The sequence below is a fragment of the Myotis nattereri genome, assembly GCF_964212035.1.
Source record: "Myotis nattereri genome assembly, chromosome: 16".
NCBI classification, from domain to species: Eukaryota; Metazoa; Chordata; class Mammalia; order Chiroptera; family Vespertilionidae; genus Myotis; species Myotis nattereri.
The window spans coordinates 32440796-32458614 of NC_138091.1; the positions used below are offsets into that span (position 1 = coordinate 32440796).

Here is a 17819-nt window from a genome sequence, read left to right on the forward strand (position 1 = left end):
AGAAACTTTGCAGGCCAGAAGGGAGTGGCAAGAAATATTCAAAGTGATGAATACCAAGAACCTACAACCAAGATTACTTTATCCAGCAAAGCTATCATTCAGAATTGAAGGTCAGATAAAGAGCTTCACAGATAAGGAAAAGCTAAAGGAGTTCATCACCACCAAGCCAGGATTATATGAAATGCTGAAAGGTATCCTTTAAGAAGAGGAAGAGGAAGAAAAAGGTAAAGATACAAATTATGAACAACAAATATGCATCTATCAACAAGTGAATCTAAGAATCAAGTGAATAAATAATCTGATGAACAGAATGAACTGGTGATTATAATAGAATCAGGGACATAGAAAGGGAATGGACTGACTATTCTTGGGGGGGAAAGGGGTGTGGGAGATGCAGGAAGAGACTGGACAAAAATCGTGCACCTATGGATGAGGACAGTGGGTGGGGAGTGAGGGCGGTGGGTGGGGCAGGAACTGGGAGGAGGGGAGTTATGGGGGCAAAAAAAGAGGAACAAATGTAATAATCTGAACAATAAAGATTTAATTAAAAAAATATATATCAAGTCTTCCATTATATAAATATGGGATTTGTTTTCATTTATACCTTTAATTTCTTCCAGCAATATTTTGTAGTTTTCATAGTATAAATGTTTCATCTTTTTGGTTAAATTAATAAGTATTTTATTATTTTTGGATGCTTTGTAAATGTTTTTGTACTTTCCTTTCAGACTGTTCATTATTCATGAAAATGCAACTGATTTTTGTGTATTGCCTTTGTATCCTGCTACTTTGCTGAACTCATTTAGTCTAACAGGTTTTTTTGTGGAATACTTAGGGTTTTCTACATATAAGCTCATATAATCTGAAAATAGATAATTTTTCTTCTTCCTGTCTGCTGTGGTGCTTTCTCTCCCAATAATTAAAATAAACACATCTTACACAGCTAAAAGCTAACTGCTATTAAAAGTAAACATTTTATTACCTAACAGAAGTACAAGTTTTCAAAAATCTATGTCAATAAAACCAAAGCCATTCTGAACACAATGAGAGATTTTTACAGTCAACACCACCTTTCACTTTTCAGATAGCTAACTGAAAACAAATGATTACAACTGCTGTGCTGACATAAAAGCTCAAAATATACCTCTGAAAAACAGAAACAAAAACAAATGGTTACATGTGCTATAAACAGACAGGACCAAAGTCTTCATGTCTATTGTGTCAGCTGAACAAAGAGTGAATTAGGGATCCATTACTCTAATGGTGACTGAAGCAGACCAGGGAGAAGAGAGCTCACAAGCAGGTGCTCAAACTTGGACCAGGAGTCCCTCTATGATCCAGTTCCGGTCAGTCTGACAAGTCACTCTGATCCAGTACGATTATCCTGTGTGTGTTTTTTTTAAAAACAAAGAAGGGAGTTTTGAGTTGATGTGTACATTTTTAAAAGACACAAAAAACAGACTCTTTCTATTCAACTGAATTTAAGGGAAAGGAATTTTTATTTCTTTTAGTTTAAAAAAAATTTGTATTAAATTTATTGACCTGGCCAGCATGTCTCAGTGGTTGAGTGTCGAACTATGAACCAGGAAGCCACAGTTTGATTCCCAGCTTGATCCCCGATGGGAGGAGGGGGTGTGGGAAGCAGCCAATCAGTGATTCTATCTTATCATTGATGATGCTCTCTCTCTCCCTCTCCCTTCCACTCTGAAATCACTAAAAATATATTTTTTAATTTACTGGAGTAACACTGGTTAATAACATAATTTTTATAATCAAAGGAGATATGCTCAACTAGGGTATCACGCAAATGCAAAATGACTGCAAAGCAATTGATAGCAGCATCGTCTGGACTCCCTCCATCTAAAACTGTTCTGTTAATTCTACCGATTACTTCACCAAAGTTAGTGTTCGTTTTACCTTATGTTTTAAGTATAAACATTAATGTTTTAAAAATTGAACAACTTTGAATTCAAGTCTCTGTCACTAATGTTTATTAAGATGCTGATAAATGTTTAAAGTCTGCCCATGTTGTTTAGAAATAATGAACTCTGACCTACAAACAGCTGGTATCTCATTACCTGGATGGTTCTGACCAACTCAGTCGCTTCCCAAAACAAGATTTCAGTTCCTCTTGATGAAATATAGGAGGAAGAAAAAACAACCTGATTACTTGCTAGGTCAAAGGGTACTAGTATTCTGAAGTCACATTAGTACTCTCTCTAGCTTAAGGTGAACTGTTTTACCTAGATTCTTTCTAAAAACAGTTCATTGGTTTTCTCTTCTAACACTTTGCAGTTCCCTGTCATAGCTATGGACACTATGATGCTAATCATAAAGCCTCTGTATTATACTCTCAGTGAACTGAACACTAGCTCAATGCTCACACACGCTGGGCTCTGTCCCAGTTAGGGTCCTGAAAACAACAGAATGCAATCCCAGGACCTTCAATGAAGTGATTACTTAGAGAGATGTAGTCAGAGTTGAGGGAGCAAAAAAGGGATGGAAGGCATCCAGTGACTTGCAGCAGTGGGAAGCCATTATCGCTAATCTGAAAGAACTGGAGGGTGGAGGTAGGGCAGGATGGTTACTGGAACCCAGTGAGAGCTGGAACTGGAAAGAATGGGCTGTGTTTGTGGAGGGACACCACCTCTAGGCAGAGATGAGGTGCTGAATTAGACAGGCAGGGGAAGTAATACCCCAACTGCTCTCCTGCCCTCTGATATGCTGGTGCCTCCCACTGGCCAACGGGAAGACAGCTGGCCAGGAATCCCAGGAGGTGCAGGGTCAGCATCCTGGAGCACATAGCAGGGCAGGGAGAGCAGGGGAATGCAAATGGACTGGAGAAGGATGAAAGGGGTACCTGATCTGAAAGAGTTAATGTCTCTAACTTCCTGAGTAGAAGGAACTTAAATATAGGCAGGCATCATTTGTGAATGGCATTTTAAAGCTCTATCAAATTGTTTTGATATTAAGGTTAATTTATACCTTTCACATTACTTGTAGACTCCATTTAAATGACACAATTTATGATTTCTTATTGGATTCTGCAGCCTGTGTGTGAGTTAAATTTAGAACTCTTTTGAAGGTACTAGACAGTTAGAAGCAAAACATCTTTCCAGACAATGTGCAAGATAAGGATGATGAGACTGGCCGAAGGCTTGCTTTAGAAATGAAATTGGATGTTGTTACTGTTTTGTGATGAAGACATGATTAGCAATGAACAGAAATCCTGGGCTGAACTACAGGGGAAATGTGTATGAGAATTATGTATAGCATCTGGAAAACATTTCTAAGTAACTCTGATATGCATCAAAGCCCAAGGATTCCCAGCTACACTGTAAGTGATTATTCATTCATACATACCTTCTTTAGAAGCCCCTAGAAAGCTCTCTGATGTCCCCTCTAGCTTCATGCCTTCTTCCACTTTCCTCTTCTTTTCACCAACTTCTTGATCCTTGGTATTTGCCTCCCTTCAATAACAATGATTTTCCGTATCAAAACATACACACAATAGCCAAGGGAACAGGACTATACTCCAAAGGAAACATAATAATAGCTAGCACTAATGGAGTGTACCCTATAGGCCAGACATCGGTTCAAGGGCTATAATATATATTAACTCAATTCTCATCACAACTATATGTGCCTCATTAAGTGACAAGGAAACTGAGGCACAAAAGTTAAACTACATGCCTAGTAAGCCCTGGGGCTGGTCTGCCTCAGACTCTGCTCTCAATCACTAGGCTGCATTGTCCCGAAGAAAAAAATCCTTTCACTTATGTTGCAACTGGTGTCCTTTTACAACCAGCACTTCATTACCTCACCTTCATTTCCTGAAACTCTCTGAATTGAAATATCTAATTAAAGTATCGAACAATTTAAGACCACATTTATCAAACTAGTAAGCAAAAAACACCTCTCCCATTCAACTATAAGCTCTTAAGGGCAGAGACATCCCTCTGCACCCAGCCCCGAGGCACAGCGCTAGGATCGAGGTTGGTCACCACAGATGCTCGCTGAACCAAACTGGCACTGTTCAGACATTTCGCTTCTGTTTTCATTTGGTGGATATTCAAAACAAATATGTAAATGAGAGAGGAAAATAAAGCCTGGTAGGGTGAGAAGGACCTTTTCCTCCTAACCTCTCATCACGAACAGAATCATAGGCTCTAGAGTCCATAGCAGGCCTTCAGGTTAGCTTCTACCTCTGTCCAAATGCCTCTGAAACTAAACTAACAGTCAGCCTGTGCTTGAAGGGAAGGAGCTGTTGTTGAAGTAAGTGTGAAGGCATCTGTTTTCTCTGCCAAATAGCTATGGCTTTGAGGAGGTTTGTGCTTTACTGAATAAAACCCCCTTACACTGCAGTTTCTAGTCACTAGCTCTGTCCTTTGGGGCAGAAGCAAGTAAGCTGACTCTCTACTTTGCGATATTTCAGGTATTTGAGGGGAGCTATCAAATTCTCCGCTCCATCTGCTCTTCTCAGGCCGGCCTCACCAGCTCCTCCAGCTGTTCTCATATGACAGGGTTTCCAGAACCGACTGTTCAATGGCCGTCTCCTTCTCTTTGTGAGTGTCCCTTTTAAAATGTGATGCCCAGAAAGGAGCCCTACTCTGTGTCATGCCAGTGTGAGGCATTACTGTGTTCTGGTCAATACATTTCTGTCTACTCATCATGAATTCTGTACTGACCTTTTTATTTTTGTTTTTCACTGACCTTTTTAGCAACTGCATCAAACTGAGGCCTCATGGAGTTGCTGCCCATGCCTTCTTCAATAAGAATTTCTTGAATTCTTACTATCTCAAAATGCCTGCTAAATGCTGGGCATGTAAAAATAAGACTCACTCTCTCTTTCTTTCCCCCCTTCCCCCTCTCTCCCTCTCCCTCTCTCTCTCTCTGTAGATAAATAAATGACACACTTCCTGCTTTCAATGAGATTACAGTGAGTAGGATCTTCCAAAAAAAATTCCACATTAGGTCAGATCTCTCACATTCTATACTTTTGGATGCAAATGCTCAGCTTCATCTTTAGAGAAATCGAACATTTCCACCTGTCAAGACCATTTTGAATCCATAGTCTATCACCTATCACATTTGTATTCATTTTAGACTTGTATTATCTAAAAGTCTGATAAGCATGCCTTTTTTATTTAATTCAAACAACTGATGAAAATGTTGAAGGTGACAGGGCCAAGATATAGCAATCGTAGAGGCCTCTCTCTGTACTGATATCCATCTGTTAATCAATATCTCGAGTACTATGGGTGTTTGGAGGAAGATGGGCAGACAGGAGTCAGGGCTGGCTTACCTACAGCAATGTAATGCCATCACCAGACATTCATTCCTCAAAAAGGCAAGATGTTTTTTTAAAAACTAAAATCTAGTCCCCCTTCCAGAGAAAGAGAAAACGATCCCCTGATGGAGAACAGTAAATGACCTTGCAGAGCCCTTGGGGAGATCCTGTAGCACTGTGATGTCCTCAGGTGGCTGTAGCCATCTTTCCAGGTCCTCATCGAGAGAAGAGTGAGCTCTGTCCAAGGGCAAGTGAAGAGAATTGAGACAACAGTCATTTCCTGTCTCCTCCAGAAGGAGCCATAGCACTTTACAGTGTGAAAGGACCTTCAAACTTGTGCTTTCATTACACATACAAGAAAATGAGAGCTAGCCGTAACCGGTTTGGCTCAGTGGATAGAGCGTCGGCCTGCGGACTGAAAGGTCCCAGGTTCAATTCCAGTCAAGGGCATGTACCTGGGTTGCGGGCACATCCCCAGTGGGAGATGTGCAGGAGGCAGCTGATTGATGTTTCTCTCTCATCGATGTTTCTAACTCTCTATGCTTCTCCCTTCCTCTCTGTAAAAAATCAATAAAATATATTCTTTTTTTAAAAAAAGAAAGAAACTGAGAGCTCACTGAGATTGTCCGTGGAGTTGCAGAGATCACCTAGACCCGATTTAAATGTGCACAAAATCCTCCTTTAAGCCTCTTGACAAAAAGCTTCAGCCCCCAGGAGATCAATACCTTCCAAAGTCTGATGCCAGACTGTCTCAATTCTTTTTTTATTTATTGATTGATTAAGGTATTATATATGTGTCCTTATCCCCTCATTGCCTCCCCCCACCCCCGCTCATTTCTTGATCATTAAGTCAATTTCCACCTCAGGCTAGAACTGTACCTTCATTTCTACAAGTTTTTTAAATTAAGAACTGCCTCTGGGACTAAGTGATGCAGAGTGTGTTTTCAGAAGGCCTGCAAAGTCCCACCCATCTGAAAAATAGCTTCCACGCTGGCTTGGTGCCGAGGACCGAGATGACGGAGCATCTGTGGGCATCTCTCTGTGTCCAGCACAGCCAGCCCTTCTGGAAAACGAAGAGACAACAGTAACAGTAGCTAGCTTTTGATCATGTGACTTTATCTAATCAAATGTAACTCTGCCTTCTTGAACTACTCTTCTTTTGCCTTGAATAATGACATGGATATTACTGGGGATGTTTTGGGGAGATGGAAGGACTAGAGTTACATCATACATTATGATCAAAATGTTTCTAAAACTTAAAAAAATATATTTATCTCCCTCCCCTTTTCCCCTTTTTCTTCTCTGTCTCTCCCAAAAACCTTTCCCCACTTCCTCAAAGGTCCCAGGGGCTCTTGTCTCCTCCTCCACTTCACAGACCTTCCCTTCCAGGTCCCCCTCTTTTCCTTCCTTATAGAGAATGATTTTACCCTTGAAGAATGTGACAAAAACAGGATTCACTATCGAAAAGCTGTATCACTCTTCTCCCTTGCCTTCTTCTTCTACAGCAGCTAAAAAGTTAAGGCTCAAATTCCATTCTCCCTTGTAACTGAAGATGGTCACGCATCCCATTTGGCCAATGATATATGGTGGGCATCTGCTGGGAAGGGCTTCTGGGAAAGATTTTGCTTCCCAAATAAAAAGAGACCAAGTCAGCTAGAATATTCCTTTGCCCCACTCTCTCATCCCTGCCTGGTCTGTGGACAGGGGTCATGCAACCAGGAGGTGACTAGCCTGAAAATAAAGGCCAGCATGCTATGCTGTTGCTACAGATGGCACGCCAGGAAGATCAAAAGAACCATCCTTTGATGCCCTACCAACCTGTGGGCCTCTTGTCATGTGAGACAAACTCACTTAAGCACAACAGTGGGGTTTTCTATCATTGCAGCGGACAGAACTCCACCGGGCCACCTTAAGGACTCACGGGACCAGGATTAGGATGAAGCAAGTGGTGCAAAGGCAGAGTCAGATCCTGTCTTTCCTTAAAATTCAGATATTTTATTCAACATGGATTCTTTTTTGTATTAATGTCTATTTTTTAAAATATTGCATTAAAATAGCACTCCTCAATTTTGTGCCCAACGAGTGTCTTACTCATCTTGCCCTGAATGGCAGGACAAGGCAAGAGAAGTCAGGAGGCAAAGGAGATGAACGGCAGTGGTTTGCCTTACAACACAAGTTAGAGGAGAGCTCTGAATCAGGGCGAGAATCGGGTTTCTTCAGGCAACCTAGTGTTTTCTACACCGCATTGTCTAGGTGACTGCCCCATTTCCTCGTAGTTGGCTAGAAAGATCTAAATTCTCTTCCAATGCTTTAAGTAAAATGTCTTGAAAGAAGCTGAAACCTGTGTTTGCCTTGCAAAATGAAGTAAAAAACAAACAAAAACACAAAAAACTTGACAAGAAAAAAAACTATTAAAAAATGGGCAAAGGAGTCAAATAGATATTTCTTCAAAGAACATATACAAATGGACATCAAACACATTTGAAAAAATACTCAACATCACTAATGATAAGGAAAATGCAAATCAAAACCACAATGAGATATCACCTCATATCCTTTAGGATGGCTACTATAAAAAGAAAACAAACAAAAACCCCCAGAAAATAGTAAGTATTGGCAAGAATGTGAAGAAACTGAAACCCTTGTGCACTGTCAGTGGGGGTGTAAAATGGTGCAGCTGCTGTGGAAGACAGTCTGGTATTTCCTCAAAAAATTAAAAATAGGTTTACCATACGATCAAGCAACCCCACGTCAGAATATGTCCAAAAGAATTGAAAGCAGGGTGCCTTGAAGAGATATTTGTCTACCTATGTTCATAGCAGCATTATTCACAATAGTCAAAAGGTGGAAGCAACCCGTGTCCACTAACAAATGAAAGAATAAACAAAATCCAATACACATACACATAAACATACTAGTACAATGGAATTAAGCCTTAAAACGTAAGAAAATTCTGACACATGCGACATGAATGGATCTTGAGAACATTATGCTAAGTGAAATAAGTTAGTTACAAAAAGACAAGCACTGTATCATTTCACTTATATAAGGGCATCAAAAGTCCTCGAAGTCATAGAAACAGAAAGTGGAATGGTGGTTGCTAGGGACTGAGGGGAGGGGGATATGAGGAGTTGTTTAATGGGTACAGAGTTTCAATTTTGCAACATGGAAAAGTTCTGGAGATTCGTTGCACAACAATGTGAATATAATTAACACTAGTGAACTTAAACATGTTATGTTATGTGTATTCTATGACAATTTAAATTTTTTTTACATTTTAGGAATAGGGGCTATTGGGATAGTATGAAAAAAGAGTATTTCCCCCTTTCTTCTTAATTGTCAATAGCAGAACAAAAACGAATACAGTATTTTAAATCCTTTCAAAAGTCCAGCTTTTTATGTTACCTTTCTGTGTCCTCTTCTAGACCCTGAGTTTCCTGGGTCCAAAGCACACTGCCATCTTCTTTTGTACTGCTAGTTTCTTGTTCTTCTAAATGACTTTGGTCTAAAATCAGTTGAAAAACGTCACTTTATTTGAACAACAAAAAAACAATAATTCAAAAAGACTGCCTTAAATGGAGTGCTTTATAAACTTAGGGCTAATCAGTGGCCCCTGTCCTCTGCAAAGCACTAGCTCCTTCTTTGCCAGGAGAGCAGGTGCCAGGTGGCAGCCCACAGGGTGCCTGTCTCCGCAGCAGCTGCCGCAGGGGGCCTGGGAGCTCTTCAGTGCCAGGTGAAGCTACAGGAAACCCTGCCTGTGCCAGGGCTCAAGAGAGACAGAGGAAGCAGAGGAAAGAAAGGGAACATAAAAGAGGAAGGAAGAGACCCTGAAAACAAATCACACAGATTTTCTTGAGGGCCACCCTGCTCTCATTTGCGAGATGTTTCTAGGTTGGAGCCCCAGGGAAAATATTTGGGTGGGGAAGGCTAGTGCCCTTTAATGTATGCCAGGCATTTTACACATGCCATCTTGTTCCATCTTGCCAGCTGTCCTATGAAGGGAAGGGAACTAACATTTGTTCAGTGTCTTACAATGTACCAGGCACTGTGTATGAAACTATTATGTACATCATGGAGTAGGCATGATCATCCCCATTTTACAGGTGAGGATGACAGGTTCAGAGACATTAAACAGTTTGCCATACAAAAGCAGTGGAGTCAGAATCAAGGTGGTTATGCCTAACCTCAAGGTCCACTTTCCCAAATGTACCACTGTACCGCCAAGGGCAGCACCACAGCAAGAACCCGACGAGAAACATCTGGGTGGCTGGCTTACCTTTTGCAGTAACGCCCAGAGGATTTGCTGGGTCCTCACCCAACACGGCGGACGAGGCCTGCTGCCTCTTCAAGTGCTCTGTCCAATACAAAAGCAGAAGGCAACTTATTTCTTCCTCTGCATGTCACACCATTCTCTAGGGCAGTGGTTTTCAAAGCGTGGTCCTTAGACCAGCCACAGTAAACCTGAGAACTCATTACATATGCAAATTCTGGGCCTCATTCCAGACCCACTGAATCAAAAACTTGGGGTGGGGTCCAGCAATCTGTACTTTAACCAGGTGATTCTGGTGCCTGGAAACCACTGCATGAGGACTTTCAATCCCACACAACAATAAAAATAAAACCGATGATGAAAGATTTCTAGAGCCTTAACTATCATTAAGTCAAGATCAATGTTTGCAGTTAATTCTCACACCAACCCTATGAGATTGATCACATTGTTATTCCTGTTTAACAGATGTGGAAATGGAAGTAAAAAAGGGTTAAGGAGGAATTTATCTAGAATCACAGAGAGTAAGAGGAGGAAATGGAATTTAAACCCAGGCAGTCTAGCTCTAAGGTTTATGCTCTTAATCTCCATTTTCTAATCTCTCAAACAGTTTGTAACAGAATCAGAGCAATCCATAATTTCCCCCATCCCTATTGGACTATATTTTTACCTAGTTAATGGGAAAGACAGAAAGCAAAGAATATAATTTCCAGTTCCTAAAGAATTGCTCACTAGACCAAGACAAGCATCTGCTAAGCTCAGCACACTGTCTTGCATCTGTTAGGTGTTTGGTCTCCTCCAAGTGCTCCCAGAGCAGAGCAGTGACAGCTGGGAGGCAGCACGGACAGGAGCCCAGGGCTCGCTCACCACACGGCCCTGCTGTGTGCAGAAACAGGTCTCACCCTTCCTCTAGGTCAGTTACAGGCCCTACCTGGTAGCTCCTGGGCATCATGGGGCCTCACAAGATCATTCAATATTATTTGAAATAAAAAGTTCATTTTATCCTTATTAAAGTAGTCCTTTGTTGATCTTAAGGATCCCCTAGGATTCTAAAGCACCTCCCCTTTACGCCCTTGCCAGAAGCCCAGGGCTTTGGATGTGGGTGCTCCAAAAGCACAGGCATCAGCTTCTGGTCACTCCTGAGGGGGAACAACAGAGTGATGATGTATATAACCAGCTGAGAGCACCCATTATTAGGCAAAACTACCCAGATGCCCTCTGCCCTTTTTCTTTCTGGAAAATTACTGACCCATCTCCAAGTACAGGCATCACCTAGAAACCTGGCCCAGATCAGTCCTGTGAGCAACAGGAGGGAGGGCCGCACACAATGCCCTGGGACTCAGCAGTGCCATGAGGCTGGGGCCCGGGAAGAGACCTGGTGACACCTGCTGAAATGGGGGACTCCGCGTGGTGACTGAAGAGAGAAGACAGCAGAACCCAGAGGAAAGTTTCACTCAAGTCAAACCTCAAAGGAGCCTACAAGTACTGCTTATGCCAGGACCAAGGCACAGATGACACCCTGTAGGGTGTGTGGTGACCTCTATCTACTCACAAGCAGCAGTTCTATTGTATTAAGAAGAGCATGCCTTGGCTGGTTTGGCTCAGTGGATAGAGCGTCGGCCTGCAGAGCAAAGGGTCCCGGATTCAATTCCGGTCAAGGGCACATACATTGGTTGCAGGATCCTCACTGGCCCAGGCCCTGGTTGGGGCTCGTGCAGGAGGCAACCAATCAATGGGTTTCCCTCATATTGATGTTTCTGTCTTTCCCTCTCTCTTCCACTCTCTCTATAAGATCAATAAAAAAATATCCCAGGGTGAGGATTAACAAAAAGATCAAAAAAGAAAAAAAAAGGAAGAGCCAACTGGCCAGGCTGGCATGGCTCAGTGGTTGAGCACTGACCTATGAACCAGGAGTTCACAGTTCAATTCCTGGTTAGGGCACATACCCGGGTTGCGGGCTCAATCCCCAGTGTGGGGCGTGCAGGAGGCAACTGATAAATGATTCTCTCTAATCATTGATGTTTCTATCTTTCTCCCTCTCCCTTCGTCTCTGAAATCAATATATATATATATATATATATATATATATATATATATATATATATATATTTTTTTTTTTTTTTTTTAAAAAGGGCAACTGGAGGAGAGGACTTTGCAAGGACTCCCTAGGGAGTTCCAGAGCAGACCATGGGGGTGGTGCCCTGAGAAAACGGCCCCAAGATCCTGTGACCTGTATGACCCTGTGGCATCAGGGGAGGGGTGTAATAGGCAAGAAGAGCCTATGACTACAGAAGAAGACCTTAAGGCAGGTTCTGGCAGCTCTGACTGACTCCACCCAAGTTCATCAGGCCAATAGGGCTGGGGCTTGTGACAACATAGACGGTAGCTTTCGGTTGAGTCAGACCAGGTAAGTCCTCATTCACCTTCCTCTTCCTGTATGCAGACACACAAAACCTCTGAGACCCTGAAAACCAAGAGGTGCCCCTCAGGAAAATTTCTAGAGGCCCCATCCTAAGAATTGAATCATCAGAGGTCTCACAAGATGTGTCCTCTGAGGGTGAGGCTGGAGGGCCAGGCTGTCAAGAAAAGAGCAGCCGGGTCTTTTCTGGGGAAGCAAACCACCTGCCCCAAATGTCTCTATAGCATTTACGTCCAGCACCTACTCAGCTGGGAAAGGCCAGCCAATCAGCTACAATTATAACTGAACTGGTATTGCTCAGTCTCTTCCTGAAATGGAAAATTCTGGTCACATTAGGTCTTGTGCCACTGACTTCTCTGCCCTCAGGAAAGTGATTCATCCACAATGCAATACCTTCAATACCTCCTGCTAATGGCTGAACTAAAAGAACAGGGTGTCTTGGATTCAGTAACCAGACATCAGGCCTCCAAGATATGTCTGGGTTGGTTAGAAAAGGAGATAACAATTCCTTTAATAACAGAAGTTCATCATAATAAACCACATGAACGTTGTTATTTTCTCTTACTGGTAGAATCATTACCAGGCACCCTGTAAGAAACAAAATGATGACACAGGCCAGTTATCCTGGCCAGGCTTCGGCAGTAATCCGAGGTCCACTGATTTAAAAACTGCCCCTTCCTGAATTCTGTACATTCATAGGGCCTTCTGCACTAGTGCTCACTCCCAAGGCAAGAAACCATATTGCGGTCAGTGACCACAGCTAACAGGGCCACTGACATTCTGTATTGAGCATCCCTTACCAAGTTCATCAAGTAGCTCCTGAGATGGAGGTGGTAGCTTGTCAATGTGATGCTGCGAGATGGCTTCTATTAGTTCTTTAAAAAGATAAAAGAGGAAATGACTTAACACTCTCCTGGACCCAAAGTGGGTTTTCTAGGCTCCCACATGGATTTGATTTAGGACTTCCCAACGTGAAACAACAAACTAAGGCGGAGAAAAGGCCTCTTACAATAACAGGCCTAGTTGACACCTCCAAACATGTGAATGGCTTTACTCCCCCTTTTACTCAAAATCCTTTCCTATGTTACCCCTACCCCAGTACTGCTTAATCTGTGCCCCTCATTCCCCAAGGATATTTGGGGTAGGTGAAGTACAAATTCTTCCTGAGAGGCTGGGAGCACAGTCTGGAACAGGGCTGATAAAGGGATATAGAGAGAGGCTCTGGACCAGTCGAAAGGAACAAAACACAAAGTAGACAGATTTCTCTATAGATTATGAGGCCAGGGCACATAGAAGCAATCATACTTTGGGCCTTCCCCTAAGTGCTCAATTATAACATCAACCACACCCTCTCAGCATAATCCACAAAATCCTTATCCCCCAGAGGGAGATTCTAAGAGTTGTACCAAAGATGCAAGACATTAAAATTAATGTGGCAGTGCTCGCTTTGGCAGCACGTATACTAAAATTGGAACGATACAGTCTGGCCAGTGTGGCTCAGTTGAGCATCGACCTATGAACCAGGAGGTCAGGGCATCAAACTCGATCCCCAGTGTGGGGTGTGCAAGAGGCAGCCAATCAATGATTCTCACTCATCATTGATGTTTCTATCTTTCTCCCTCTTGCTTCCTCTCTGGAATCAATAAAAATTAAAAATAATAACAATAAGCCCCTAGCCAGTTTAGCTCAGTGGATAGAGCGTCATCCTGTGGACTGAACAGTCCCAGGTTTGATTTCGGTCAAGGGCACGTACCTCAGTTGCAGGCTCCTGGGCATGCCAGTGGCAACCAATCAATGTGTCTTTCTCACATTGGTCTTTCTCTCTGTCTCTCCCTTTCCCTTCCACTCTGTCTAAAAATCAATGGAAAAAATATCCTCAGGTGAGGATTAAAAATAATAATAAAAATCCTATATAATGAAGAGGTAATATGCAAATGGTCATTACGCTGTGATGCATAAAGACCGATCAGCGGGAGGGTGGGGCAGCGAGCTATGAAGGGGGGGGGGGGGGGAGCTACATGAGGATGGGGCAGCCAGCTCCATGCAGCGGAGAGCTACGAGCGGCAGTGGGTGGGGCAGCGAGCTACTCATGCACAGATTTGTGCGCAGGGCCACTAGTAATAATAATAAAACTGGAACGATATAGAAAAGATTAGCATGGCCCCTGCAAAAGGATGACACACAAATTTGTGGAGTGTTCCATGTTTTAAAATAACATTAATGTGGCAAAGGCAACACGCCTGTTAACACACTGGAACTATCCTCTAAGCTTTCCTAAGGAAAGGAGCCAAGGTGCAGATACAGATTTTTGCACAGTCCTTCAACATAAGGACATAGTTATGCAGCATATGTAGAATGGACTACTATGCAGCCATTAAACATATTTACAAATAATTTTTACTGAAGAGGAGAAATCCTCAAAAATATATCATCAAAGAAAAAAAGCTGGCTAGAACTGATGTAATATATAATCTCAACTATGCTAAAAAAATGTGGGGTTTTTTTTGTATATTTCTAAAAATATAGAAAAGATATGTACCAAAATAGTGCTGGTGGTAGAATTCAATGTGTTTCTTTTTTAAGCTCTTCTTTATTCTCCACGTTTTCTATAATGAGTATGTTTTACTTTTATAATTGGGGGAAATAATATTTTTGTTAAAATCAAATGTAGCATCAAAGATGAGACTATGGCTCCCTTAAATTGCCTTTCTATTATAAACTTGTGTTTTGATATTAAACAAGGTACCTCTTGGCAGGCTCCTTCTCTGGATGGCATGGGATGATTTGTCAGACACCTTAGCACTTATGGAGGAACCAGTCCCAGTAAATGTAGATGATCTTTTCTATAAGTAAGACATAAATAAGGTAATTAACACATATATTGAGCTAAAAAAGGCCCATATAGCTCAACCATTTCCAACATTAAGGCTGTGTATCATTGGTGGAAGAAACCAGGTGCTTGTTGATTGAGTCAAATTCATTCAAATGCCACCTCCTCCATGAAGCCTTCTTACCCCTCTTGCCTATGCAGCACTCAGCACTCAGCACTCCCTCTGTATTACAGTCTTTCTCACTAGGTGGTGAGCTCCTTCAGGGCAGGGACTAGGCCTTTTATATTCACATTTGGATGCCTTGAAGAGGGCTGGGCAAGGTGTCTGGCATTTAGAACCTGCCCAATGAACAGTTTGATGAATGAAAGCATAAAATTCTTTATTGCCCTACTTCAGACTGAGACCTTTTGTGAATCAAATGCCCAAAGAAGGTAATAGTTGGTTTCTCACCGAGGGCCAAAGCCAATAATCAATCTACTATAGCATGGCGAGTCAACAGGTTCTTTTTGTTTTGTTTTGTTTTTTAGTGAATAAACATAGCTATTTTATTACTTGATTCTGGGAGGCAGCGCTCAGCAGGTACTGCTCCATATGCCGCCAGTTGGGGTGATAATGGTTTGGAGAACTCAAGAGGGTTTCATTCACATGTCGGAGGCCTGGAGGTGGCAGAACCGGCAAAGTTACATTGCAAAGGGATAGAGCGACAGGTTCTCAATGCACAGCACCAAGGAAGAAACTTGTCGTTTTCTTGAAAAGACTACACATGCAAAATATGAGGGAGGAGAGAAGAAGGTGGCATAACAACTGAGTGTTTTCACTACAGACTATGCGTTCAGGAGTTCAGAGAAGACTGAATATCAATCACAACTCTTAGGGAACTAAACAGAGGAGGCTTCAAGAAGGAAGAAGAACTCAAACCTCCTCAAGTAGGTAGGATATGATTAGAGAGAAAAATAATGCAGGTGAAGGCGGCATCATAAACTACGGCAGAGTTTGGCTCCTAGAGAAATTGCCAAACATTACCTCTAAGGCGGCAGAGGGTTGGGGGAGGGAGGCACAAAACCCAGGGTCTACCTTACAAGACAGTCTCAGAGAGAGCCCCAGGGAAGCTGGAAAGGATCCCGCAGGCTTCTTGCTCTCTTTGTAACATGGATTTGGAGAAATCATGGCACTCTGGACCATTGGGCTGACTCCATAGGAATGCAGACCTGGCATACTTACGTGATCAGTCAGTCTTGAAGGAAGAGTTTCAGAGGAAGCAAAAAGGGACTCTAGGCTCTTTACTTTCTCCTGGACAGTTGTAAATGTATCAGACACAGTGGGTTCGTGATAGCTCCAGCACGAGGTAGACTCTGTTTTATCCTGAAACGTGAAGCTTTCAAGGCAGTCTTTATAGTGACTATCAGATGAAGAAATTGACTCTGTTGTAGAAAAGAGGGTAGTTAGTGTCTGAATCCTTTATATTATTTAAAAAAAACAGAAAACCTCACACAACCATATACCTATACCAGGCAATCTCCAAAATGTTAGTAACCGAAGTAATCACTGATCTGAGACGCAGCTCCTCCAAGTATAAAAAAATGACAGTCTTGCCCTGGCTGGTGTAGCTCAGTGGGAGAGCATCAGCCCTCGCACTGAAGGATCATGGGCTCGATTCCTGTCAAGGGCACTTGGGCAGGTTTGTTCCTGGCCAGGATCAGGTGTGTGCGGGAGGCAACCAAATCTCTCTCTCTCTCTTTCTGACTCTCTCTCTCCCTCCTTCCCATCCATTCTCACTAAAAACAAAATCAATGGAAAAAATATCCTTGGGTGAGGATTATCAACAAAAAATATAAACAAACAAACAAACAAACAAACAGTCTCCAAACTTAGTCACCAAAATAGAGGGAGAACTAGGACAGGAGGATGTTGGTGCTGGCTATAGACAGCTGCAGGGCTCAGAACTATACATGTTTAAGCACAAGGGACTGTGTGAAGTTACAAACTCCAGAGAATGCAATGTATTTGTACTAAATTCAATAGTGCTCAGGGTACAGAGCAGTCTCTGCATTCGCATGTCTCTCCCACTACAGTAAAAACACCTCCTACAGCTGCTTAATGACCACCAGCACCACCCTTCCCCAGCCTCCCATGGGGTTGTCCCTTCAACTCTGGCCCTAAAGAATACCTCTGCGCTGCGAGAAAGCACCTTCCAGATCTGCTCCCAAGGCCTGGCTTCCAGAGCCAATGGCGCCGGGGCTGTCACTCCCTCCCCCAAAAGCTTCTCCTCCCTTCAAGAGATTACCTGGGCTGAGTGGAGTGCTAACACTAGGAGGCGCATGGTTTACTCTGGGTGTTTTGCATGAGACTTCCTTAAAAGAAGCATCTTGTTCATAGGAGATACTAGACAGGTCTTGAATGTCTGTCAATGATCTAAAAAATTAAAAGCACACAATAATCGGGAGATGTTTGGAAAAATCTAACAACATATTCCTGAGAGGTACTTTTTAACCCATTGTACGCCATAAGCATCTGTAGATGCACATGGCAGACCTTCCCCACACGCCAAGCGTGTCTATAAAAAAAAATGTTTTCCCTAAGTGGCAGCCCTGACCAACTTTAAAATCATTTTTCGTGAGAACTTTCAGCTGAAAATATTAAAGAACACCCAAACTGTAATATACTTATTTTTATAGTATTCATTGCAAACTGATCTTTTCAGTTAAATTCAAAATATTGTGGCATGTGGGGATGGTTTCCATTTTGGACACGTGGTAGTTAACTATTTAAGGATGCTCTTGCCCTGACTAGGTTGGCTCAGTGGATAGAGCATCGGCCTGCAGACTCAAGGGTCGCAGGTTCGATTCCAGTCAAGGGCATGTACCTTGGTTGCGGGCACATTCCCAGTGGGGGGTGTGCAGGAGGCAGCTGATCGGTGTTTCTCTCTCATCGATGTTTCTAACTCTCTATCCCTCTCCCTTCCTCTCTGTAAAAAATCAACAAAGTATATTTAAAAAAAATAAAGATGCTCCT

At 42.5% G+C, this 17819-nt stretch overlaps 1 protein-coding gene across 1 annotated transcript in view; it reads right to left on the reverse strand.

Moving 5' to 3' along the window:
* Positions 1-955: 955 nt before the first annotated feature.
* TEX14 (testis expressed 14, intercellular bridge forming factor) overlaps positions 956-17819 on the reverse strand; it is a gene marked incomplete at its 5' end in the record, with an annotated part of 62645 nt that continues 45781 nt past the window's right edge. The window contains 10 exons of the mRNA XM_081110694.1: positions 956-1384; positions 2079-2130; positions 3364-3470; positions 5435-5527; positions 8696-8795; positions 9567-9644; positions 12777-12851; positions 14723-14819; positions 16029-16228; positions 17092-17219. Of these exons, the coding sequence (XP_080966820.1) occupies positions 1348-1384; positions 2079-2130; positions 3364-3470; positions 5435-5527; positions 8696-8795; positions 9567-9644; positions 12777-12851; positions 14723-14819; positions 16029-16228; positions 17092-17219 (967 nt within the window). The 3' untranslated portion in view covers positions 956-1347. The remainder of the gene's footprint in view (positions 1385-2078; positions 2131-3363; positions 3471-5434; positions 5528-8695; positions 8796-9566; positions 9645-12776; positions 12852-14722; positions 14820-16028; positions 16229-17091; positions 17220-17819) is intronic.